A 27,575-nucleotide genomic window follows, 5' to 3' on the forward strand; every position below is an offset into this window, starting at 1 on the left:
CTGTTATACAGAGCCTGTATTTTAAACTACGATCTATGATCCCCTGCTGCCTTTGCCATGTAAATTTTACAGTATCTCTGCCTGAAGATGAATTAATTCAGGTAACTAAGATTCAGTTTATTATTAAAGAAGATTTCTGGCTTTTATCTGATCTGTTTTAATATTATAATTTTACCATTATTAAATCATTTAAGTACAGACTGTTTTATCTGAAAACATTTTTAAACATATGTCAGCATGAAGCCGAGTCTGTGTTTCTTTTGTCTGAGCCCTAGTCATCTGCAGGTGGAATCACACGTGTGTTCCAGCGTGTATACAGTAGGATGTGTGTTTCTCTTGAGAAGGGTCTTGGGCACTTTCTGGACTATCTAGGCTTAGGTATACCCATTGGGTTTAGTTGTTATCTGAATGTCTGAGTTTATATATAATTTTCCTTGAGGATCTTAAACAGGAAGGGCAGCTGAGCAAATTGTATAGGCTGTTTCATGATACTGAAAAAGATTTATGAGAAACTTATTTTGGCAGTGATTATTTTTGCTAATCATATTATTTCTCTGATTCTAGGTTACAGTCACAGCAGTTGCGATAACTTTTGACAAAAATCAGGCCTTACAGACCACAAAAACACATGTTGAAAAGTCATTGCAAAGAGGTAAACCTTTGATGAATGAGAAGTGTGTCCATGTTTGCCTGTGTTACAGTTCAGTGATCAAATATAAAGGACTGATAGATTAAGTAGATGACTTGTTTCTTGAAAAGATATTACCATTTTTTTTTTCTGTTCATCTCAACCAAGATAACTGCGTGGATAAGCATGTGGCTGACTTGATATTTTTCATACACGTATAGGTGGTTGACTGTTACTTATGTAGATAATGCTGGAGTTTCCTTAACTTTGATTATATGATATTAATTCTGCATTAATTCAGGGGTTTCTATCCCAGAACCTCTGAGGAAGTCTTCAAGGCATTTGAGAGCTCACTGATATAGTAACCAAAATTGTATGCCTGTGCATTTTTCTCAGGAAAGTTTCCATAGCATTCAGCAGCTTCCCAGAGTTGTCATTAATCCAGTAAAATTTAGAACTAAGGATTGATTTACTGCAAAACAAAAAAAAACAAACCCAGAGCTGTTGAGTTGATTCCGACTCATAGCTACCCTATAGAACAGAGCAGAACTGCCTCATAGAGTTTCCAAGGAGCACCTGGCAGATTCGAACTGCTGACCCTTTGGTCAGCAGCCGTAGCACTTAACTGCTATGCCACCAGGGTTTCCGATACATGCAAAGAAATGCTAGTTGTTAGAAACCAGCTATGTGTTCTGAAAAAAATAAAAACAGGCAGGAAAAATATTACACTTTCTAAAGTTTAAATGACTTACTGGCTAAATGAAGTATTTATGATTAGTAGGTTTTGGCCTGAAATTTTTAAAGTTGATTACAGTCTACATGTATGGCATTGGTAAGATTTGAGCATTGAGTTAATGTTGTGTAGATGTATTATGTGTTCAGATACTTACCAAAGAAGATAGCTAGTAACTGGTTTAAGTATTATAGGACTAGTAAGGTACAACATATAGGATTTAAAATAATTAAAAAACACCCAGTTGCCCTCGTGTTGGTTCTAGCCCCAACTCCTGGTGACCCGACATGTGTCAGAGTAGTGGAACTGTGCTGTTAGGGTTTTCAGAGGCTAGTTTTGGAAGTAGAGCACCAGGTCTTTCTTCTGAGGCACTTCTGGGTGGACTTGAAACTCCTTTCTTTTGGTTAGCATCTAAGCTTTAACTGTTTGCACCACCCAGGGACTCCATAATAATTGTTACTGAGCGCTTGTTATTTGCAAGGCACTATTACAGGTATTACACTTTTTAAACCTCATAACAATCCTAGCAGGGAAGGTGGCATCACTCTTAGATGAGGGGTTCCCATGGGAGAAACCAAGGTGAAAATAACCAGAATAAATCGGGGAAAAAATTTTATGAAGTGGGAAGATATATATACGTGTATATATATGTGTGTATCCTTCCAAGTTCTTAATTTGTTTTTAATTAATAAATAGACCATTACTAAATAATTGATGTTTTTCTTGCCTTTTAAGCTTCTACAGACAATGAAGAACTTCTGCAGTTTCCCTTGGAACTCTGTTCAGATTCACTTCCTCCTCATCCTTTCCCACCAGCTAAAGGTTGGTTAAGTAAGGAAAATGAAAACACAAATCCTACTTCCTAGTTCCTTCCATTTGCGTCTTCATTATAGGCAATCTTACTTAATCTTGAGATGAAGATTTAGCCTTTAATTACCTCATTGTATGTTTCTTCATGTTCATAAAGGGGAAAGAGTAGTGCTTCTCCTTCCATTTTAATTTCTCAAGTAAATTCGTCATAAATTATTAAGGTAATTTTCCATATGGTATCCCATTTTCATATCTCAAATGTATTATAGTTTTATTTTCGAAGATTTGGATTTCTCAAACTAACTATTCACACTGTATATTTGGTATTTTTGTTATATTTAGTATATTATTTTCTAGCAATAATTGAACCTTTACAAAAATTTCTGGATTTTCTTAGACAACAAAATACTTGTTTATTTCAGAAAATGTATATGTATATACAGAGATTTTGGGGGGAGAGTAGCATGCAAGTGAGAAATGAGCTCCCTGGCATTCATGTGCCTCGGCTATTACTGAGGAACATTGTTATATACTTAAAAGCTACTGCCATTTTCCAAATGCAAAATGATTACCCCTTTTGATTTAATAGCAGTAAATCACCTTTGATCCATAAAATCTTTGGGGAAAAATGGAAGGTACTTTTTTCCTTTCCTTCTAATTTCAGTGCAGTTTTTATTATAAAAATTTTCAAAATTACTGTACCTAGTTTCTTAAAAGTAGTTTGTGTTTTTACCTAAATTTTTTAATCTGAGAAATGGTGTATGTTATTTAAAACCAAATTAGCTTTTCTAATTCTTATATTTCATATTGTAAGTGAAATTACTTTTTCACTTCTTGTTAATTATTTTATCTGATACCAACTTATGTGTAATACACAATGGTTTTATGTTCAAATTGCATATATGTCAAGAGAGTCTTTACTATATCAGTTCAAGGCCTGTCTGTATAGATAGATTTTGTTACATATTTTGAAGATGAAAAGATAAGCTGCTTTCAGATTCTAAACCTTCTAACATGGTAAGATTGGTTCTGTTTTCTTTCTTTTTTCACCTAAAATTCTAATTTGGAATTCCATAGAGAAGTTTAGCACACCTAAACTTTCTTGGAAGACTAGAGAGGGAAAATCAAATTTAAAGATGCTCTGAGTTAGATTATAAATTAAATACAGCTTCTAGAATAGAAAGTAGGACTACGAAGAACCTTCCTTGAACTCCCTAGATGAAAAGCTTTCTTTTTTTAAACACCTACTTTATACAGAAACTTGTGTTTAATGCAGTGTTTGTTCTAAATCACTTTTAAGTATCATTTCATTTATCCTGACCCTACAATAGTAGGGGGTGGGGGGATCCTAATCTAAGGGGAAAAAAATATAATAAACAAAAAAAATGTAATTAAATGCTAATCTAAAGAAATTGGTGTTCGGGACTTGGGATCCTTATTAGCTCTACTTTACTATGCTGGTAACAACATTTTACCATGTTGTTAATTCTGCAGGTTAGATTAGATTTATGTAAACTCTAAGTTTGCCTTATTTGTGTTGATTGCTTACAGTTACTGCAACAGCTTTCAGAATGTTTTCAAAGGTAATTATCACCAGCGCTTATTGTAGTCATTAGTATATTTCATGCAAAATGACACTTTGTGAACTGAAGAACAAGGAAAGAAGAATTTGCATAGAATAAGTTATATTTGAGTAGTACCTAAAATGTTTGCAAATCACTTTAGGGAGCATAGAGAGGGACCATGTGATAGAGTAAAAAAGCAGCAGACCTAGGTCCTCTTCTCAATTCTGCTGCTGATAAGGTATGAGGACTTGGGCAAATTATTTAACCCCTTTAAGCCTCAATTCCTAATCTGGAATGTAAAACCAAAAAATGTGGAAAGGTTACAATTCTTTCTAGCCTTTAAAGTTATGTGATTCCTTGGGTTTCTATAGTTTATGGTTCTTTAATTATTAACATATTCATTTTTTTTAAAAAGTAAATTTGAGCCAAATTAGTGCCTGCCATCACACTGAGATTCTGTAATTAAATTCGGTTTTCTCAAATAGCTTTTAATCAATTAAACAGATGTTTTAAAAATTCTCCTCCTCAGAGCCATAGGGGTTCTTTAGAGGTGCCTTCTGGACTTCTAGGAGGCAAGGAGGGAGGGGAGATAAGCAGTGAAAGGGTAGGTCTCTAGGTCCTCTACTTCCCTGAACTAGAGCAGCTTCAATTCAGTGTGATTTTATATATTGGTCTTTTGCATGTGATTTTTGAGTGAAGAAAGGACTTTAAAACAGTTTTAAAATCACTGAATCAGATCATGGCACCTTTATGACTATCATCATGCATATCATTATATCTAATATGTGTATAAAACCTTTTACAGTAAGTGTTTACCTGAAAGCCTGTGTACTTTTCCTTCAGTATTTTAAAATCATCATCAGTAAACACTAAAAAATTTATCTGTACCTTTCTGTAAATAGTTTTGTAAATCATGATTTATGTTGCATGTTTATTTGTTGTCTTTGCATCTTCAAGTCCTTTCAGGAGGACATGGGGTCTACTAAACACATTTTTAAAAGTTATCTCAAATTATTTTTGAAGATTTGAGGGTAAGGTAGATTTTAAAAAGATGTGTGAAGAATGTAGTAATTGAGTGCTGAAACATGAAGGAAGGCTTTGAATTGAGTATGGAAATGTCTGGGAAAAGTTAAGCAGCAATTTAGAGAAGACAGGCAGGAGAGAAAGGTAAGAATGTTGGAATAAATGCTCAAAAGTCTTGTCTACTTTATTCTGTGCAACCATAAGAGACTTATAGTCAACAACTAGAATTGATAAGTAAATAAATACAAAATTTTTGTAGTTGTTAAGTCAGTGAGCTGTGCTGATAGAACTTCTTTTAATTAAAAAAAGTCAGTATTCAAGTTTAGTTTTGTATATTCTTACCACAATAGGATGAATGGTTAAAATTCATTTTCTTTCATGTTGTCAGGGAGAGTAGTTTCAAGGGCTAAGCATAGTGTGTTTATTAATACTTCCATCTTTTCACTTGTAGATAAACCTTTCCTTTTTACATGACTGAAAATGGGTGAATGTTATGTGAAGAAAAGATTCTCCAATTAGATGTATCCCAATTCACTGTATAGAGTAAGCCTAGGCCTGAATTGTCCATCCGTGTTCAATTTTTGCCTTCTATCTTTTGTGGTATCCTGTTTATGTTTTTCAGGGTAACAAAGTAGTTTGATGTATGTCTCAAATTTATGCTTGATTTGGTATTACCCTGCTAGTTGTCTTGATTTTTTTTCAAATATGAAAAGATGCTGAGCCTAAATAATTTTTAACGGATATTAAAATCCTTTAAAAGTCATCAAAATCCTTTGATGAATACTATGAGAAACACAGATGATGGGGAAGCATCATAAACTGTTTTCATAGGAGGCACCATGTTTCTGAGTGAAAACAGCTATAGCAACTTTTTTATACCACTTCTGTAATATTTTTTTCCTCATCATTAATATCCACACCTCGGTTTTCCTCTGAAACTGTCTCCAAAGACTTAAAAAATGATATGTATAGAAAAAAGTGAGAGCAAATATAGTAAAAATGGATATTCTGGGTGAAGATAATTCAGCAATACTTTGTGCTGTTTCTGCATTTTTTTTGTAAGCCTAAAAGTAAAAGTGTCAAAAAATAGTAAGATTTTTTCCATACGCTGGAGTTGATCCAAGAAGTTATATACATGTACTTTTTATTAAAGATTAACGTATTACTTTAGATAAATGTCCAAAGACCTAAATATTGGATAACCATATTGTAAGACTTAAGAAATTATATTAGGCAAATATGTGTGAATCATATACCACTTTGAATATATCTCAAATTGTTTATAAATCTAATCCATAATAGGAGAATAGTTGTCATTTAAAGTGCTGGTAACTTAACAGTTTAAAATAGTTTACTTAGGTGATTTTTTGTTTTTATATACTCTTGGATGAAATTGTATAGAAGAATGGTTTTTATACCACCTATTACTGTTTTTTTTTTTTTGCTTTATGCTGGGCAGATTACATTCAGTGACATAAGCTGTAGAATGGCAGGAATGCTCTTTTCATCACAGCAGCTGCTGACTGTCACTGTGTGAAGAGAACTGACCAGTGTGACAAGTATAGGTCAAAATGAGGATTTCAATATAAAAGAAAACAAATTGACTTACATCCTTAATACATTGTCCTCCATAATTAGGTGTCCATATTCAGAAGTTTTTTTTTTTTTTTTTTTTAAATCTTTGTTTTTATTGTAGGCTATAAAATTTTTCTTTTGGTTAAACCAAACTTTTATTGTAAAAGATAATTCTTTTAAGTTTAACAACCTGCCTCACATTATTTTAAAGTTGTTGTTGTTGTTAGGTGCCATTGAGTCAGTTCTGACTCGTAGTGACCCTATGTACAGCAGAATGAAACACTGCCTGGATCTGCTGAACTGTCCTCATAATCGTTGCTGTGTTTGAGCCCATTGTTGCAGACATTGTGTCGGTCCATTTCCTTGAGGGTACCGTCTTTTTCACTGACCCTCTACCAAGCATGATGTCCTTCTCCAGGGAGTGGTCCCTCCTGATAATATGTGCAAAGTACGTGAGACAAAGTCACTTCATCCTTGCTTCTAAGGAGCATTCTGGCTGTACTCCTTCCAAGACAGATTTGTTGGTTCTTCTGGCAGTCCGTGGTGTATTCAATATACTTCACCAACACCATAATTCAAAGGCATCAGTTCTTCTTTGATGGTCTTCCTTAGTGTTACTCATTGTCCCAGCAGTCAAATACTTATGAGATGATTGAAAATACCATGGTTTGGATCAGGTGCACCTTAGTCCTCGAAGTGATATCTTTGCTTTTTTAACACTTTAAAGAGGTCTTTTACAGCAGATTTGTCCCATGCAATGTTACTTTCTTTATTCACTGCTGCCTGTTTCCCTGGCCATTGATTGTGGATCCAAGTAAAATTAAATTCTTGACAACTTCAATATTTTCTCTTTTTATCACAATGTTGCTTATTGGCCCAGTTGTGAAGATTTTTGTTTTCCTTGTTTTGAGGTGTAATTCATACTGAAGGCCATCATCTTTGATGTTCATCAGTAAGTGTTTCAAGTCCTTTTCACTTCGAGCAAGCAAGGTTGTATTATCTGCGTATCACAGGTTGTTACTGAATCTTCCTCCTATCCTGATGCTGTGCTCTTCATATAGTCCAGCTTCTTGGATTATTTGCTCAGCATACAGATTGAATAAGTACCTTTCCTGATGCGCACCTTTCCTGATCTTAAACCACGCAGTATCCCCTTGTTCTGTTCGAACGATTGCCTCTTGGTCTTTGTACAGGTTCTACATGAATACAATGAAATGTTCTGGAATTCCCATTCTTTGTGGTGTTACCCATAATTTGTTAGGATCTGCATAGTCAGTAAAACACAGGTAAACATCTTTCTGGCATTCTCTGCTTTCAGCCAAGATCCATCTGACATCAGCAGTGATATCCCTCGTTCCATGTCCTCTCCTGAATCAGGCTTGAATTTCTGATAGTTCCCTGTCGATGTACTGCTTGCAACTGCTTTTAAATGATCTTGAGGAAGATTTTATTTGCATGTGATATTAATGATATTTTTTGATAATCTGCATTCTATTAGATTGCCTTTCTTTGGAATGGGCACACATATGGATCTCTTCAGTTGGTTGGCCAGGAAGCTCTCTTCCAAATTTCTTGGCATGTATGAGTGAACTCTTCCATTGTTGAATCCGTTTGTTGAAACACTTGAATTGCTGGAGCAGTTGTTTTTTGCCAATGCCTTCAGTGCAGCTTAGACTTCTTCCTTCAATGCTATCAGTTCTTGATCATCTTCTACCCCTTGAAATGGTTGAACGTCGACCAATTCTTTTTCATACAGTGACTCTGTGTATTCCTTCCATCGTCTTTTGATGCTTCCTGCATCATTCAGTCTTTTGCACATAGAATCCTTCAGTATTGCAACTCGAGGTTTGAATTTTTTCTTCAGTTCTTCCAGCTTGAGAAATGCCTAGTGTTCTCTTCCCATTTGGTTTTCTAACTCCAGGTCTTTGCATGTTTCATTATGTTACTTTACTTTGTGTTCTTCTCTTCTCTTTAGCTCTTTTACTTTATCATTTCTTCCATTAGCTTTAGTTGCTCTGCATTCAAGAGCACATTTCAATCTCTTCTGACATGCATTTTGATCTTTTCTTCCCTGTCTTTTTAAAGACCCTCTGCTTCCTTCATGTATGAAGTTCTTGATATCATCCCACAACTTGTCTGGTCTTCGGTCATTAGTGTTCAGCGCATCAAATCTATTCTCGGAGTGGTCTGCAAGATCAGGTGGAATATAATCGAGGTAGTACTTTGGCTCTCATGGACTTATTTTTATTTTCTTTATCTTCAACTTGAACTTGCATTTGAGCAATTGATGGTCTGTTCTGCAGCCAGCCCATGGCCTTGTTCTAACTGATGATAGTGCGTTTCTCCATCGTCTCTTCCACAGATGTAATCGATCTGATTCCTGTGTATTCCATCTGGCAATGTACAAGTGTATACCAAAAACAAACAAACAAAAATAAAACCCATTGCCATTGAGTCAATTCAGACTCATAGCGACCCTGTAGGACAGAGTAGAATTGCCCCACAGAGTTTCTAAGGAGCGCCTGATAGATTTGAACTGCTGACTTTTTGTTAGCAGCTGTAACACTTAACCACTACACCACCAGTGTTTCTATACGTGTGTACAGTAGCCATTTATATTGTTGAAAAAGATATTTCCAATGAATAGGTTGTTGGTCTTGCAATCACCAGCATTGTTCCATCACCAAGGCCATATTTTCCAACTACGGATCCTTCTGTTTCCAACTTCCGCATTCCAGACACCAGTAGTTATCAATCCATCTTAACTGCAAGTTTAACCAATTTCAGACTGCAGGCATTAATAAAACCCTTCAATTTCTTCATCTTTGGCATTAGTGGTTAGTGAGTAAATTTGAATAACCGTCGTATTAATTGATCTTCTTTGTAGGCGTATGGATCTTATCACTGGCAATATTGTACTTCAGGATAAATCTTGAAATGTTCTTTGTGATGCTGAATGCAACAGCATTCCTCTTCACTTTGTCATTTCTAGTGTAGTAGACCATATGATTGTCCTGTTCAGAATGGCCAATACCAGTCCATTTCAGCACACTAATGCCTAGGATATCTATCTTCAAGTGTTCCGTTTCATTTTTGATAACTTCCAGTTTTCCTAGATTCACACTTTGTACATTCCACATCCCGATTATTAATGAATGTTTGCAACTGTTTCTTCTCATTTTCAGTTATGCCACATCAGCAGATGAAGGTCCCAAAGGCTTTAGTCCAATTAGAAATTTATATTTATAAAAATGAAAAAAGTTAGATTTTTCTTTTCTTAACCAGTTAATGGGTCTGCAGTCTTTACAAGTATTTATAGTTCTTTATACTAACTAAAGGTATCTTTATATAGTAATAATCCTTGCATGCCTGTTTTCTTTGTTTCTTTAAATATGTTTGTTACTACAGCCAAATGCCAGCAACAATCAAAAATGCTAAAGCTTTCCATGTTCTTGGATGCCACATCAGTCAATGGCAGATCTGAAGTGAGAGCAATGCTGACTGGAAAGAGAATGTGAGATAGGAAAATAGAGACAAAAGAGGAAAATGTGTAAGAAACTGATCCAAGAAGTGGACAGGAAGGAAGGAGAGAGAGAATTGTTGGAGAAATAGGCTAAAGAATCCTTACCCCTCTAAGCTTCTTCACAGCAGCTTGAGGACAGTGAAATCCAGAGTCAGAGGAGAGTCAAAGGAATAGGGAGTAAAGAGCGGAGAGAAATTGAATTGGGGGTTATTTGGAAGAGGAGATATAAAGGAGAGGAGTGAGGAGGAGTGGTTGCATAGAAATGGGGGTAGAAGGGGATCAAAGAATACAACAAGGTATTGTTGGAAAGTTGAAATGGTGCAAATAGAGAAGCAAATTGTCTTTGTTATCTAATATATATATTACCTGTGTATTGCAGTTGAATTTTTTCCATTATGAACTATCGAAATTGAAGCTGTTTCTATCTTTTCTCTATGCCTTAATAATTTATAACTATAATATGGCTATTTCATTAACAATCCGCCAATGTTTGAATAACACTATGGATAAGATTTATACTGAATGTATATATTGTTTGTCTAACTCAAGTCATTAAGCTGGTTTTTAGAGTTATGTAAAAAAAAAGGATATAGCTAATCAATGCATTATAGATGGATGGAAATACCCAAAGGACTATGAAACTAAAATTTGACCATCATAACTTAAAACTGAGATTATTTACATAGGAAAATAAATCAGAAATTATAGAGTCTGGGATACATATATTTTAATCTAAGGATCTTTTGAGAATCTGTGGAAAGTTTCCGTTTTAGTCATTTTCTTAAGTTATCCAGCTACAATTGTGTCAGTCATTTTTAAAATTATTTTATTATTCTAATGATATATAAAATGAATAAGTAGTCAGAAGAGTTAGTCATCAATATAGAGCTTCATTACAGCTAACCAATACCTTTGTCATTGGTTATGACAAACAAGGAGAATGGTAAAATCTGAAACTTAGAAGCACAATATAATATATAATGGAAGGGGAAAGAATTCTTGTAACATTTTGTCCCTTTTGTCATCAGTATGCCCATTTCCTTGAAGCTGGTTTTACCTTGGGTCAGGCCCCCATCCCCACACCCACACCCTTAGGCACAGGGCTTGCTGAAAATGGTTTGAATTCAGTAAGAGAAGAATTAAAACCATATTCTTTACTTGCCTCACTAACTCTCTAGGGTAATTTATTTTAGAGATAACAGGGCTATCACTTAATGGTGGCTTTTTGAAAGAGCAAATTAATCTTTTTCTTATGCTAAAAGGGAAAGGAAATTATAAGAGAAATGGGCTGCTGTGTGGCTTGATTGAGACTCTTTTGCAGCTAGAATGAAGACCTAACATATGAAGTGTGTGTCTCCACCTCTTCCACATAGATGTACAAATGGCCTGCAATTCAGCATTCACTCCTCAACAAAGCCCGAAAGGTTTTTAAATGAGATCTATGCCCCTGAACAATAAAATCTGCCTTTTTTTTTCTTTTACGGATTGGCCTAGAGATTCCATATTCTTTTATTTATTTCTTTTTAGACAGAATTACCAGTTTGCCAGTGATTCAGACTGCTTACACGTGTAGTACTTTAGAAAAGCTTATTACACAGGAAGCCAGACTTTGATCAGGAGTCTGAGGCCGTTAGATACTTGAGTCGTTCAACCCAGCGTGTGGTGCCGACGTTCATCTGGATCAGAGCATCTTGGCCCTTTTCTCTAAGAGAAAAATTAAGATCATAGCAAGCATGTTAAAAGATAAACCTGTTCTCCGTACGTGAAATCTCTTTACAGTGCTTTAAAATCACCTTTCCCCTAAGAATGTCTCCAATTTAAAAATTTTGTTTATCCAGATTTTATTTTATATGCATTCATATTTGAGGGAAGGGAACGAACATTTTTCCTTTCTCTCTGCCATCTCTCCCACACTTTGTGAAATTTTAGGGGGAAAGTAATAAAGGTACAAAGGTCGCAAGGTGGCACAAACAGCTTGCACTTGACTGCTAACCTAAAGGTTGGCGGTTTGAAACCACTGCCTCTCTGCAGAAGAAAGGCCTGGCAGTCAGCTTCTGTTAAGATTGTAGCCAAGAATACCTTATGGAGCAGTTCTACTCGGTAACAGATGGGGCTGCCATGAGTCAGAACTGACTCAGGCAGCTAGCAATAAAAATAATGCACATGGTGAAAAATTCAAATACCACCAAAGTCATAGAGTCAAAATAAAGCTCCCTTTTCTCTTCATATCCCTTCCCAATAAGCAAGTACTCTTAACAGTTTGTCTTTGCAAAGATGTTCAATTTTTTTTTTCGTTTAAGCACAAATATTTTACAAATTGTTTTTCACTTTTGTTTCTTCATTTGATACAGCTTAAAGATGGGAACAAATACTTTCTATATATTTAAGTTCTTTCTGTGATTTTTTGCTTTTACATCATATAAAATTGCTACTAGGGAATTCTACATAAATCATAATATCGAGGCGTAGAAGAGAATTTCATTTTAATGATTATTCTAAAAAAAAATTTAGCCATCCCCCCAACCCACCTGCACATTTTTTCTTAATTTCACAGAATTCCTAATACTTGCTATATTTTCTGTAATTCTATACCCAGTAAGTCTGTACTGTACAGGACACATGAGAACCCCGAGAACTTCATGTGATGTGCAAACCTGGGGTGGGTCAAATGCTATTCCCAGCATCTGCCTTGGGTATGTTTCTGGTCTGAGCTGTCCCTAAGAGATGTGGTAAACCTCTGAAATGTCAGGTCTGACCTGGTCTTCCTGTAGATTCCATATCCTTCTGGGCTTGCATAGCCACTCAAGCTGAATCAGGAGGGCTCTGTCTACAGTCTGTGCATCTGCAGTCCCAGGGCATTTCCACACCATGGTGCCCTCACAGGCATTTTGTAGAGCTCACTGGTGGTTGGTAGGTGCCATCAAGTTGATTTTTGACTCGTAGTGACCCCATATGACAGAGTAGAACTGAGCCATATGGCTCTCTTGGCTGTAACTTTTACGGAAGCAGATTGCCAGGCCTTTTCTCCTGCGGAGCCACTGGTGTGGGTTCAAACCACCAACCTTCCAGAGCACTCAGTGTTTGTGCCCCCAGGGCTCACCTACTGACCCTGGTTTTCGTCAGCTCTGTACTCTAGGAGGAATGTCACCTACTGCGTATTTCCCAGTATTAGCCAGTGGTCACTTGCTTCATAAAAAGAAGAGGAAGGCACTTTGATTATATCCATTTAGCAGAAACGTTCTGTACAAACCATATTTTTGAAAAGTTTTAACTTGTATTAATTCAAGAGTCTTCCCAAAAGATCAGCACATTAAGTAGAGAGAAAAATATGTATGTACATAATTAAAAATTTTTTTTTTAAACCCAGCTCACCCAAATTATTCTCAGTGACTTTCATTAGTTATTTCTAACTTGGCAGCACTATTCTTTTTTTTTTTTTAATTAATCTTTATTGTGCTTTAAGTGAAAGTTTACAAATCGGTCAGCCTCTCATGTAAAATTTACATACACCTTGCTATACACTCCTAACTGCTCTCCCTCTAATGAGAGAGCACAGTACTTCACTTTCTCTCCTCGTGTCCATTCGGCCAGCTTCTGGCCTGCTCTGCCCTCTCATCTCCCCTCCAGACAGGAGATGCCCACATAGTCTCATGTGTCTACTTGATCCAAGAAGCTCGTTCTCCACCAGTATCATTTTCTATCCCATATTCCAGTCCAATCCGGCAATACTATTCTTCAGTTGTAAAATTCTTTGAAACAGAAATTCAAATATGCTAGAGGGAGTAGAGCCTGAACATTAAAAAACAGATTGTAAAGTTTTTTTTGTATAGTGTTGTTTAAATTTGTACAGTTCCTTAAATGTTTGTAATAAGCATATAAAAAACAAGAAAAATTCTAGATGCTGCTTTCGTGAGGTTACTGGAAAAAAAAAAAAAGAAAAGGCGTGGTTAATTTGGAGTTCCCTAGTTACTTGTAGTTACTTGTGTAGAGATCAGTTTACAAAGTCTTGATACCACTAGAGGGAGCAGTTGATAGTGAAGTCCTTGAATGGAGCAGTTAGTGGTGGTTGGTGGGAAGGGAAGGTCATGGCTAATGAGCAACTTGTGTTTGTCTGTGAGACATCAGTCATTACTTTCTAATTTCTAATCTTACTGTCTCCCTTTCTCCCCAGACATTTTCCTTTCATGTTTCACTTCAGATTTTCTTCCAAACATACTGACTCTTTATCCAGTTTCCTCTCATCCTACTTTTATCCTACTAACATTTGTTACTGTGTTTATAATTTGTCATGACTATAAAGTTTCTGAAAGTCTTTTTGTGTTATAGTAAGCAAGTCTTTCTTGGCATGATATTTATTAACTGAACTAGTTTTCATATATCAAAAGAAACTGCATTTTAAACCTAATACTTCTATTTGATTCGCTTTCATAACAAAACCATAAAGATTTCCTCCTATTCTTCTTACTCATAGAAGGTATTAACAAACAGCAAAGAAGAGATACTGGCTTGTACTTAGCACCCAAGCTAATGTTGTTCATATTGTCTTATTAGAACACCTGGAGAGTGCAAGTTCTAACTCAGGTATACCAGCTGCACAGAGAGGTGAGTTTGTCTAATTAAGCCAATAGTCACCAAAGGTGTGAAATTCTAGGTCTTTGGTGCATATAAATAACAGACATTGAAGAAATGCACTGGACAATGGAATAAACACCAAAAAGTGACTTTGTTGGAGATAGAGTGTATTAAAAAAAAAAAAATTAATGAAGCTAGTATTTCAGTTTTTTTTTTAAGTATTTTAATAGCTTCCCAATTTCTAAAAATAAAATATTAGCTCCTTAATATTTTTCTTAGCTTAGCAAAAGTTAATCTTTTTAAGAGGGGGACTTGTTAGGCTCACACGTATCTCCCTTGCTTATTTTGTTTTTGATGCTGAAATTAGACTTGTAAACAGAATAGTGACAAAAATAACACTTCGACATTCCTGTTAGTAATGGTGGAAAAGTGTTTTAATAAAAATTAAGTCAACTAGTGTTTTTTTTTTTTTTCATGTATTCATCATCTGATTCTTATTTTTTAGAGTAAAAATAGGGAAGGGAAATATTCATAAATTTTGGATTGTAGATTAAAGTCCTAAACCATTGTAAAGTAGTGGTAAAAAAATTATCGTAAAGCACAGTGTGTGGTTGTTTGATGATATTTTCATTAGACCCCAGTTATACACTCCCTAAGAGACCCCACACACGTCTCTGACATCGCCACAAAAGCTCAGCCAGCTGAGAACTTGGTTTTGGACAAATCAGTGTCTAAAGCTTGACTCTTTGCTATCTCTCTTATCTGACTTGAAAAGGACCATTCTTTTTTTCTAAGTTACAGTTAAATTACATCATCGAAAGGAGTGTTATGACGAGCAAGAGACGTCATCCATATTTTTTCTTTGTTTTTTCTTTTGTGTTCTGTCTGTGTTTTCAGCAACGTCAGTTGATTACAGTTCCTTTGCAGACAGATGCAGCAGCTGGATAGAGCTCATTAAACTGAAAGCTCAGACCATAAGGCGCGGATCAATTAAGACAAGTAGGCGGATGTTTCTACCACATTGTGATGATGATCTGAGAAGCATATCCCTGATTTCCCCAGTGGTGAAGGCTAGACCTTACTACCCAGTAATAACATTGCCAATCAGTCATATTGGAGTGTGAAAGCTGCAGAGTCTAATGGTTATTTAGCAAAAGTTATTGAAGGGCCTGTAGATTTAGTAATTTTAACTATATTATTCTGTTTTAAAATTTTTACTTTTAGTGAAGGTTTTCTTACAAGTATGCAATAGATATTATGTCCTTCTACCTAGAAGGAAATTAACAGTTCTCGTTTTGAAAAGGTGTTCTTCAAGGACCCAAGGTACTATTTAGTACATGGCATATGTCAGTTTACTAAGTGTGATACTCAGAGGGCTAAAAGAATGAGGGATTTCTAGAGAGGAAGTAGTTAATTCTTCTCTTACTGCTAGAATCAGACTCATTAGTTATATGTTCTTTATTTTTACTCCAAGTATTTTGGTAGTCTTTGAGGTAAATGTATTGGAGTGAAAGAGTTTACAGTACATTAAAGGCGGAAGGAAATATGTTTTAGAGGAAAGAATACAGGATATGGAACCAGCCAGATCTAGACGTGAATCCTAGAAGTGGCATTGTAATAGCTGTTGACCTTGGGCAAGCTCCTCATGTGTGAAATGGGGTTGATAATACCTATGTTGCTGGGTTGTTGTAAGGGTAATATATATATATATATGTATATAATATAATAATGATTTAATAAATAGCTTATAGTAGTTATTTAATAAAAGGTAGCTATTTTTTTTTATTACTATTTATGTTATTTTATAAACAATCAACTGTCAGCCAAGGTCATTTGTTAAGTTTTTAGAATTGTGAGTTTGTTTAATCGAAAAGTTTGGGGAAAAAAGTCTGTTACAACTAGTTAACATAAGGTTTATCTACAAGTTGACAATGACGAAGTCGTCTAAAAAAGATGGAAAAAACTGCACTGGGAAATAAAACAACTTTCACACTCTTTGTAATGTGTTCTTACAGCAGATAATTTTTAATGCTCTGCCGCTTTTTCTTTTTCTTCACTTTATAACCAATCATTGTGTGTAGCTACACTGCATCAACATTTTCTTTTGCAGGAATGCCATTTTTCTTCCAAAAGAATTCCATTCCAGCATTTCCTTTATGTTTTTCTTTCCTTCTCTTTTTAAATTGCATGCAGTGCATGATAATTCCTTTTCTTTCATGACATGGCTTAGCCTCACAGACAGCTGAATGTTGTCACCACTTATTTGGAAACCTTGGGAAATAATCGAATTACCAGCCTCTGACTTGATGCTTTCTCTTCTTTCCCCAATTTTAGCTGTGACAGTTGAAAAAGCAAGTCCAATGGGTGAAGGAAATTTCCGGAATCGTTCTACTCCGTCTTGTGCCAATTCTACAGTTGGGGTCGTTAAGATGACACCTCTTTCTTTCATTCCGGGAGCAAAAATAACTAAATACCTTGGAATAATTAACATGTTTTTTATCCGGGAAACTACTTCTCTTCGTGAGGTAAGTTTATAGAAGTTACTTAAATATTATTGTGAATTTTCTCTGATTAAATATATTAGTACCAAACCAAGCAAGTTTCAATTTGCTTTTTTTCTTTTTGCCGAAAATAACTTGTTGTGTGCTGTTGAGTCAATTCCGACTCAAAGCAACCCAATAGGACAGAATAGAACTACACCGTAGGGTGTCCTAGGCTGTCATCTTTATGGAGCAGATCACCAGGTCTTTTCTTTCCTGGAGCCACTGGTAGGTTCAAACAGCTGACCTTTCACTTAGCAGCTGGGTGCTTAACCATTGCGCCACAAGGGCCTAACGTTGTTCTTAGGCGCTGTTGAGTCTATTCCACCTTATAGTGACTCTGTGTACAACAGAACAAAACACTGCCTGGTCCTGTGCTGTCCTCACAGTCATTGCTACGTTTGAGCCCATCATTGCAGCCGCTGTGTCAGTCCACCTCATTGAAGGTGTTGCTCTTATTCTCTGACCCTCTACCTCACCAAGCATGATGTCCTTTTCTAGGGACTGGTCCTTCCTGATAACAGTCCAAAGTACATGAGACGAAGTCTCACCATCCTAATTTGTTCATTCTTCTCAAAGTCCATGCTATATTCAGTATTATTCTCCAACAACAAAATAAAAGGCATCAATTCTTCTTTGGTCTTCCTTATTCATTGTCCAGCTTTCAAATGCGTATGAGGTGATTGAGGATACCATGGCTTGGGTCAGGCACACCTTAGTCCTCAAGTTGATTTCTTTGCTTCTGAACACTTTAAAGAGGTCTTCTGCAGCAGATTTACCGAATGCAACACATAGCTTGATTTCTTGACTGCTGCTTCCAGGGGCGTTGATTGTGGATCCATGTCCAATGAAATTTTGACACTTTCAATATTTTCTCTGTTTATCATGATGTTGCTTATTGGTCCAGTTGTGAGGATTTTTGTTTTTTGTGTGTGCTAAGATATAATCCATACTGAAGGCTGTAGTCTTTGATCTTCATCAGTAAGTGCTTCAAGTCCTCTTTACTTTTTGCAAGCAAGGTTGTGTCATCTGCATATCACAGGTTGTTAATGAGTCTTCCTCATTCTTCTTCATGCAGTCTAGTTTCTCAGATTATTTACTCAGCATACAGATTGAATATAGTGAAAGGATACAACCCTGATGGATACCTTTCCTGATTTCAAACCACACAGCATCCCCTTATTCTGTTCAAATGACTGCTCCTTGGTCTCTGTATAGGTTCTGCATGAGTGTAAATAATTTACTGTATATGTATTTCAATAACCTATCTGGATTGATTCTAGTATAGATTTCCCAAATTCTATATTTCATGTTAGAGCATCGAGTATTATCACAAGAGTTGTGTAAGGCCGAAACCCATTTATTGTTAGAAATTCCAGGTCTTTATCATACGGTAAATAAAATAAATTTATCCAAGTTGATTAGAGGTTTAAAATAGCCCAATGACAAAACAGCTTATTTTTCTCACTAGTTATTTGCCTGAGATGTATTTAGATGACAATTTTTAAAGGATCACATTTAGATAGATTTTTGTCTTTGGAAATATTTTATATAATTTTTCTCTGTTGTTTCTTTCCTCTGAAAATGGGTAAGGGTGCCCATTTTCTCCTACTGTCTTAAACATTGAGAATATTGTTTCTTCAAATTCTCATCTAACATTGGATATCCTTAAACTCTGTTTTTTAATAATAGTATTTATAATGTTTGGAAAATAGCTGCCTGGCCAGCCAGCTGGAAGAGACCCATATCTATGTCCATTCCAAAGAAAGGTGATCCAACAGAATGTGGAAATTATTGAACAATATAATTAATATCACATACAAGTAAAATTTTACTGAAGATCAGTAAAAAATGATTGCCGCAGTTTATTGACAGGGAAGTGCCAGAATTCAAGCTGGATTCAGAAGAGGTTGTGGAATGAGGGGTATCACTGCTGATGTCAGATGGATCCTGGCTGAAAGCAGAGAATACCAGAAAGATGTTTACCTATGTTTTATTGATTATCCAAAGGCATTCAACTATGTGGATCCTAACAAATTATGGGTAACACTGCGAAGAATGGGAATTCCAGAACAGTTAATTGTGCTCATGCGGAACCTGTACATAGACTAAGAGGCAGCCGTTCAAACAGAACAAGGGAATAATGTGTGGTAAAATCAGGAAAGGTCAGGGTTGTATCCTTTCATCATACTTAGTCTGTATGCTGAGCAAAACTCCGAGAAGGTGGACTATTTGAAGAAGAGTGCGGCATCAGGATTGGAGGAAGGACTCATTAACATCCTGTAATACGCAGATGACGCAGCCTTAGTTGCTGAAAGCAAATAGGACTTGAAGCACTTACTGATGAAGATCAAAGACTGCAGCCTTCATTATGAATTATACCTCAACATAAAGAAAACAAAAGCCCTCACAACTGGACCAGTAATCAACATCAAGATAAACAGAGACAATATTGAAGTTGTCAAGAATTTCGTTTTACTTGGATCCACAATCAGTGCCAGTGGAAGCAGCAGTCAAGAAATCAAAGAACGTATTGCCTTGAGTGAATCTACTGCAAAAGACCTCTTTACAGTGTCAAAAAGCATAGATGTTACTTTGAGGACTAAGGTGTTCTTGACCCAAGCTGTGATATTTTCAATCACCTTATATGCATGTGAAAGCTTGACAATGAGTAAGGAAGACCAAAGCAGCATTGATGCCTTTGAATTATGATGTTAGCCAAGAATATTGACTATATCATGGACTGCCAGAAGAACGAACTAATCTGTCTTGGAAGAAGTACAGCCAGAATGCTCCTTAGAAGCAAGGGTGATGAGATTTTGTCTCATGTACTTTGGACATGTTATCCAGAGGGATCAGTCCCTGGAGAAGGACTTCATGCTTGGTAGGGCAGCAGGTCAGTGAAAAAGAGGAAGACCCTCAACATGATGGATTGACACAGTGGCTGCAACAATTAGGTCAAACAGGACTGGGCAGTGTTTTGTTTTGTTGTACATAGGGTCGCTGTGAGTTAGAACAGACTTGATGGCACCTAACAACAAGGATACTTATAATGTTTTACTTGATGTGGTCAAAGTTGAGAACCAGAGTCAGCCTATTATATTTTTCACAATGCAGGAATTTAAACTCAAGAAAAAAGAAAATTATAGTTCTCTTTTGTCTTACTTTGTTAAATAGAGCTGCTGAGCAAGTTAATATTACGAATAGGGAAATTAAACCCAATAAACTCTTCAGGTCTTACTTCGGCAGAATATTCATTATAAAGGTGACTTAACTATGTTTTTCCCCATTGTTTTACCAGCAGGGTTCCTACATTTTCTTGGAATTACAGCCTCTAGGCTGTTTTTAACTATCTTGCTCATCATCCTGCACCTAGCACAGTGCCTGACACAGAATAAATACAATATATTTTGAAAACAAATGAATGACTTCTGATAGATTATTGAATGAATTAGATGGATATTTCCTCTAAGATAAATTAGTTTTTTAATCATACTGTAATTATGTTGAAATGGAAAATAAGCTATCTTAAGATATTCTCAAAAATCTTTAATGTAGAATTGAAATAGATGATAGTTCTGTGTCCGTTTAAGTTTGGCAAAGAAGGTTGAGTGTGAGAAGCTGGCATAGATTTGTGAATTAGCCTTTTGGCATTTGCTGTTAATAGCCCTTAGATACTGTACTGTTTCAAATCCATACAAACTTATTTTTTAAATGCTTTCTCTACTGTTTAGGTCCCATCCTCCAAAATGTTACTTTATGGAAGATTTCTTTTCACAGAGACCTGTAGTATTAACTATAGTAAAAATAGTACAATATCTTAAATTCATTTATTGCCTGGGAGAGTTTTTTGCTCACGGTCATGAAATCTCTTTAAAATTTCGCCTCGGTAGTCTGTGCTACTCTACTCTTCTTTTAATAGGCAGGAGGAAAACTGATAAAAGTAAAGGAAAAAAAATTGTACTGAGCTATGATTGAGTTGGAGACAAACTGAAACAACTCACTGAATCCCTTAATTACATAAAGGGGTACCTTAGCACAGGTGTATCCCCCAAATCCTCTGGGCTTTCAGAAAGATGTGAGCTAGTGAAATGGTTTTCTAACAGTGCATTAAGTTTTACTTTTAATATCCAGTTTGAAGTTGGAAAATCCTCCTTAGACTATAAGTAACCTCCATGAAAATTTGTGAAAAACTTAGGTTCAAAAGCATTTTAAGGTATTAGCTAGCCTTTAGTTTCTGTTTTGTTTATTTTTGAGCATTGGGAAAGTCCCCCCAAGCTAAACACTCCGTTAGAGCCAGTGGATTACATTCCCTGACAGATATGTGTGGAATACCTTGTTATGGGCATCTACTGTACTAGGTGTTAGAATGTAGTTGCGAGCAAAACAGATGCAGTCCCTGACCTCATGGAGTTTACACTTTAATGGCAAGGTGGACATTAAACAAATAATCATATAACTAATATTATTGCTAATGATAGCAAGTAATATGAAGAAATAGGAGCTATGAGAGACTGTTACCGGGGAACTTAATTTAGATTTGATGGCCGTGAAAGTTTCATGAGGAACTGAGGAAGTAACATTTAAACTGGGACCTGAAGGAAAAGTAAGAGTTATCTTGGAGGGAAATTGTTCAAGGCAGTGGGAACAGCATGTGCAGTGACTCTGAGACAGGAAAATGCTTGATATATTTGAGAAGCCCCAGAATGGCATTTGTGACTGGACATATTTGAGAACAGGAATATGGATAGCAGAGGTTTTTTAATATCTATTTGAGTGGTGATGGGAACAACTGATAGGGGGAGATAATTGAAGATAGATGAGTAGTTTGACTTCTTGCTCTGCCATTTGCTTATTAGCTGACTGACCATGGGCAAATGACAAATTCTCTGAGCCTCAATTTTATGATCTGTAAAGTGAGGATACTATTCTCTATCACAGACATGTGCTTACTAAAGGTTTGTTGATTCGTTCATTCAATAAGTAAATTCTTTCCATTATGAAGGAAAGTAAAAGTATCATGCATTATATTAAGATAATTTAGGATGTTTTAATATGTATTGTTTAACATGCATATATACACATATATATACAGTGTAATTTTCTTGTGGCTTTTCATTTAGGAAGGAGGTGTCAGTGGTTTTCTCCATGCTTTTATTGCTGAAGTGTTTGCAATGGTGAGAGCTCATGTTGCTGCATTAGGAGGGAATGCTGTTGTCTCCTACATAATGAAGCAGTGTGTTTTCATGGAGAACCCAAATAAAAACCAGGTGAGATACAGTTAAAATCTCTGATGGGAACCTGAGAATTTTCCCCAGGGCCCTCCCCTGCCCAGAAAAGGAGAATTGCTCTTTGGAGCTCCTTGAGTTTTAGATGCTTTAAACATGTTTAATGAATTTATTAATAACCATGGTCATGCATAGCTCAGATGCTGTTTTCACATTCCAAGTGACTAATTGTTATTGTTAACTACTGGAAATTCTAAGTTACTGTTTCCACCAACGTCTTTGTGGGTCTTTGGGATACAGTGATAGCTAACTGAGAAGAAATGAAGATGCTGCACCCCACACTTCATAGTCTGGCAGAGTGTAGACTGTGATGCTGTTCAGTTCTAGCTAGCATGCTGGTGAAGAGTCCCCCACGTTGGGGCCACTGTTTGTTTATTCCTAATAAGTAACATCATTCTGTTAAAGGGGAGGTGTTGCTTAGGTTAAACTTTGGAATAAAATTTTTTTATCAGTTTCGAGTTAAGATAATAACTCACTTAAAATTATTAAAGATTTCCTTAAAAAATTAAATAATAATTGAAGTATCACTAAGGCAGTGCTTTCTACTCTTCTCTTCATGGCACACATCAAAAATGATGTTATTCGTATGGCACACTATGGTAGATGGATGAAGATGCTTGAGGCTGGAGGTAACCAGCCCTGGGTTTCTGGCCTAGGAGGTTGCCATGAGACCTGAGGGTATCAATATCTTGGCAAACCTTGGCAGACACAGAGCTTAGGAAGCTCTGATATAGGCTAATTATTGATCATTTGAGTAGGAATAAGAATGAATAGATGCATGTATGTGTAGATAGATGCATAGGTGTATGTGTGGGTGTGTATGTAGTTTGTTCTCAGCTTTATATCTAGCTAATTGTAACCGAAGACAAATTACTTCCATTTCCAGTATCCCTATTTTTCCAATGATAAAATTATAATGATAATGAGATGCTGTCATTAAATATATTAAAAAAAAAAACAGACAAACCAACCCATTGCTGTCGAGTCAATTTCGACTCATAGCGACCCCATAGAGTTTCCAAGGAGGTGGAAAAGACATTAGGGAGATTCAAAGTACTTTTAGCTTTACTTTGAAATCGTTAGGTTTAATGAAATTGTTATCTTCAGAAGGGTGCTGTTTACTAAAGGTTTTTCAGCTTTCATTGACCCACTTAGTTTATGCATTTTTGTTGTTCAGGGTGTATTATCCTTTATTAGTGATGTTGAATAAAAATAGCGATGCCATGAAACTAGAAGACAACTTACTGGCAAATTTTGACACTCAGCTTAAGAAATAAAATAGTAAAAATATGGTTGAAACTTCTGTGGACCGATCTCCTGCTGCCAAGGGAACCACCCTCTTGATTTTGTTGTTTCTCATTCTTACGCATGCCCTTATGTTTTTAAAACTACACGTGCATACATATAGCATGCCACAACATGGATGAACCTTGGAAACCTCACCCTGAGTGAAGTAAGTCAGTTGCAAAAGGAAAAATACTGTATGATCTCACATATATGAAATAAGCAAATATATAGAAAACAAATATTGCCAGTGGTCACTAGGGGTGGAAGGAAAGGGAAAGAGGGAGTTTTTGCTTTTATGTTAACGGTGATGGAATGATTTAGAAAAGGATAGCGAGAATGGATGCACAACTTGAAGAAAGTAATCAGTGTCACTGAATTATACATGTAGAAATTGTAGAGATGGCCTATGTTTTGTTATCTGTATTTTCAACACAATAAAAAAAAGCTAGAAAAATGTTTTTAGTGTATTTTTGAGTAGGTAATATATTGTCGTGGCTCAAAATTCAAAAAAGTATAAAGGAGTTTAAACTTGAAAAGCCTCTCCCTATCCTGTGTCCCAGTCAATCAGTTTTCCTCCCTGCATGCAACCAAAGTTATTAGGTATTTATTTGTTTGTTAATTAATTAGTGTAATTTCTAGAGATACAACACTCCAGAATATATAACATGCCAGAGAGGTTTTAGGTACATACAAGCAAATATATATTCTTTTATCCGCTTTTTACACGAATGGTGGAAGCATTACTGGAAGCATGCATTGTTCCACAGCTTGCTCTTTTACTTAAGTTTTCTAAGAGATTGTTCCATTTCAAGGCAGAAAGAGCACTCTCATTTTGTGTTATAATTCTATAGCATTCTGTGCTATGGACAAACAAAATTTCTTTAATTCCCTGCCGAGGAACATTGAGAAATGTTTCCAGTGAATGTTATGCCATTATATACAATGCAGCCAGAACCACCCAGACATAAGCAGTTGGCACAAATGTGGGTATGTCTGTAGGAAAAAGTCTTAGAAATGGAATTGCTAGATCAAAGCATGTATACCTTTGTAATCTTCGTAGATATTGCCAAAGTGCCCCTCCATTGAGGTTATTTTGGACATTTTTAAACTTTATGTAACTATATAAATGGTTTTATATTTTATGTGTCACTTTGCAACTTGCTTTTGTTAATTCATAATGATGTTTAGGAGATTTATCCATATTGTCATTTCTTTTCACGTCTAAAGTGTTTCAGGCATAAATATTCCACAATTTATTTTCATTCCCCTCTGGATGAGCATCCATAATTTTGCTGTTACAAACATGATGCAGCAAAAAGTCATGTACTTATCTTTTTGCATAAATGCTTAAGATTTTCCTAGGGTTGCATATAAGAATGGAGTTGGTGGGTCATAGGGTATGTACTTTTCAGCCTTACTAGATATTGCCAGATGGCTCTCCAGAGTGGTTGCATGGTTACCCCATGTCTTTGCCGACACTTTGTTACATCCAATTTTTACTTTTTTTTTTTTTTGGCCTATATATATGAAATAGTCTCTTGTCATTTTAATTTGTAAATCTCTGATTACTATAATGGTCAGTGGGCTTGACCATTTTCTTACACATTCATTTTTTTTTTTTTTAGTTTCCTTTTCTGTTCGTTGCCTTCTTATCCTTTGCTGATTTTTTTGTTGGGTTTTTTCCTGCTGATTTGTAAGCCTGTGCTTTTTCAGCTTTACAGTACTGCTTCTAGTATAACAAGAGTAAGAGCATATCATTGAGTTTGTGACTGAACATGTCCTATTGTTCTTATAGGCACAGTGTCTTATAAATGTAAGTGGTGACGCAGTGGTTTTTGTGCGTGAATCTGAATTAGAAGTGATATCAACTCAGCAGCCTGCTGCCAACTGCCAGCCTGCATGTACTGGAGGAGAAGTAACAACCTGAAGTAAATTAGAAAAAAAGAGCTCAACTGAGTGAAAATCATCTTTCTCCGCTGTTGGGTCGTTAACTGTCTTCCTAGACTTAAAAAAACTTAAATTAAATTCGGGATAATTAAGAATTGATATATCACGAGGAGATATGATTTGTCTGGAATCTCTTGGGTATAAGATTTTCTAATCTTTACTTTTGTTTGCCTAGTCTAGACAGATAAGCCCTGTAGAATCTTGACCCTTCAATAAGGTAAACTTCTCAGAGAATTTGGTATAGCAAAAATGGAAGCTATTTGTAATTTATGTTGATTTTAATAAAATCGTAATTTAAAAGATGAAAGGGGAAGATTATAAGGAAACCAAGATAGTTTCCCTAGTGTAATTTGGAAAAATTAAGAAATTCACAAATCGTTAGTGAATAAATAGTCTGATTTGAGGAATGTGTGGAGAAAAGTTTTGAGAAAACTACTACATAGGTTTCTTAATGTGTTTTATTTTGAGGAAGAATTTGGTAGCAATTGAAAGAGAAAAGTGCTTCAGCCATCTTTTAAAAAGAACTTAAAATTCTACAACTTGTATGTATAATATGCCATTACTACTGTAAAAGAAAAATAATTTTATCAAAACTGGTGTCCTTTCATTGTAAGTTTAATCATATCGCTAAGGAGAAAAAAGAGGGGTGCAAAAAATTACTATATAATTTCATAACTGGCCAAATTTCAGTTAGTATCTAGTTTGTCTAGAAGGCATCTGGCTTCAACTGGGATGAAAATGTCAGTGAATATTGTTGAAATACTTAAAATATAAATGATTTAGTAGGAAAGTGAATTTATTTTCTAATAAAACACTATTACACTCCTACCAAATAAACAGAATTATAGTAATAGCTTAAGAGTTTTTGATGGTGACTTAACTGTATTTGACATAGAATTTGGAAGTGTAACTTGAATGTAAATATGCTGTAAAATGTTGAATGTATACCTAGAAATACTTTTTCTGTCAAATCCATTGTAAATGAACCTTAAAAATCACATTCCTCCTTTGCACAATAAAACCCACAATTTTGCTCTTCCGGATAACAAACTGCCCAAAAGATTAGGAATCATTTCCTTGTTATCACAGGTGTCAATAGTTTTCTGTATTTTGTTTATAATTTTATTTTTAAATTAAATATTTATAAAAACAAATAATATTCCTAAATCTCTTTTTTGCCTCCTATTATGTAGTACTGTCAGATGTCTGCATGACTTTCCATCTTATTATCTCCATTCATTCCTTCAGTCAACAGACGTCTGTTGAGCACCTACTGTATCCAAGTCCTTGGTCCTAATTTTGGGGATGTGTATGTGTAATTTTGGTGCTTTCATTCTCTTTGAGTAGGTACGTATTCATTCAACAACTGTTTATGGAATGCCTGCTGGATCCTTGCAGCACTCTTTTAGGCAGTAAATAACACACAAATTCCTTTTTTTTTTTTTTAATGGAGCGTACATTTCTGTGGCTAGACAAATAGTTTTTAAAATGTGATGTGTAGTAGTATAATAATAGCTAATATTTATTGAATGCTTACTCTGAGCCAGACCCTCTTCTAAATATATTTTTGTATTAACCCCTTTGATCTTTACAGAAATGCTATGACATAGATACTATTGTTAGGCACCATTTTGTAGTTGTGGGAACTGGAGAGTTTATGTGATTTGCCCAAGGACCAGTAATTAGCGGAGCCAAGATTTAAGTCCAGGCAATCTGGCTCTAAAACCTATGTTATTAAGTGAGAAAATGTGAGTGTAGCTTGGGATGTGAGGAAAATTCCCAAAGGAGATGATGATACACTCAGCCCTGAAAAATAGTTTGCAGTAGTTCACTATTTGTTCACAGGCATCCATCCATTGGTCGATCCATCCATTTGTTCATCCAACAGGTATTTTGTGATTGTTCTAGAGACTGTTCTAGGCAGGAGAATAATAATATAATTATCACTAATTGAGTGCCTGTTTTTGGCCATATTCTGTGCATATATATTATTGCTAATACTTAAGACAGCCTTACAGGGTAGATGGGTCATGTTAGTATGAACAGTTGTACACGCAACCGAGGCCCAGGCTGATTTCCAGAAA

At 35.6% G+C, this 27,575-nt stretch overlaps 1 protein-coding gene across 8 annotated transcripts in view; it reads left to right on the forward strand.

Annotated features, from left to right (window-relative positions):
* The window catches only part of C2CD5 (C2 calcium dependent domain containing 5), a 99,070-nt gene extending 72,162 nt beyond the window's left edge, over positions 1-26,908 (forward strand). Inside the window, exons 21-28 of one of the 8 annotated variants that reach the window (XM_064284490.1) lie at positions 12-101; positions 565-652; positions 2,097-2,183; positions 14,409-14,459; positions 15,327-15,428; positions 16,764-16,954; positions 22,093-22,239; positions 25,340-26,907. In XM_064284490.1, the coding sequence (XP_064140560.1) occupies positions 12-101; positions 565-652; positions 2,097-2,183; positions 14,409-14,459; positions 15,327-15,428; positions 16,764-16,954; positions 22,093-22,239; positions 25,340-25,471 (888 nt within the window). In that variant the 3' untranslated portion in view covers positions 25,472-26,907. Of the gene's footprint in view, positions 1-11; positions 102-564; positions 653-2,096; positions 2,184-14,408; positions 14,460-15,326; positions 15,429-16,763; positions 16,955-22,092; positions 22,240-25,339 lie in introns of all 8 variants that reach the window. The other 7 variants (XM_010595368.3, XM_064284488.1, XM_064284489.1 and 4 more) reach the window with 7 other exon arrangements.
* Positions 26,909-27,575: the final 667 nt, after the last annotated feature.

This window comes from Loxodonta africana, chromosome 4 (assembly GCF_030014295.1).
Source record: "Loxodonta africana isolate mLoxAfr1 chromosome 4, mLoxAfr1.hap2, whole genome shotgun sequence".
Taxonomy (NCBI): domain Eukaryota; kingdom Metazoa; phylum Chordata; class Mammalia; order Proboscidea; family Elephantidae; genus Loxodonta; species Loxodonta africana.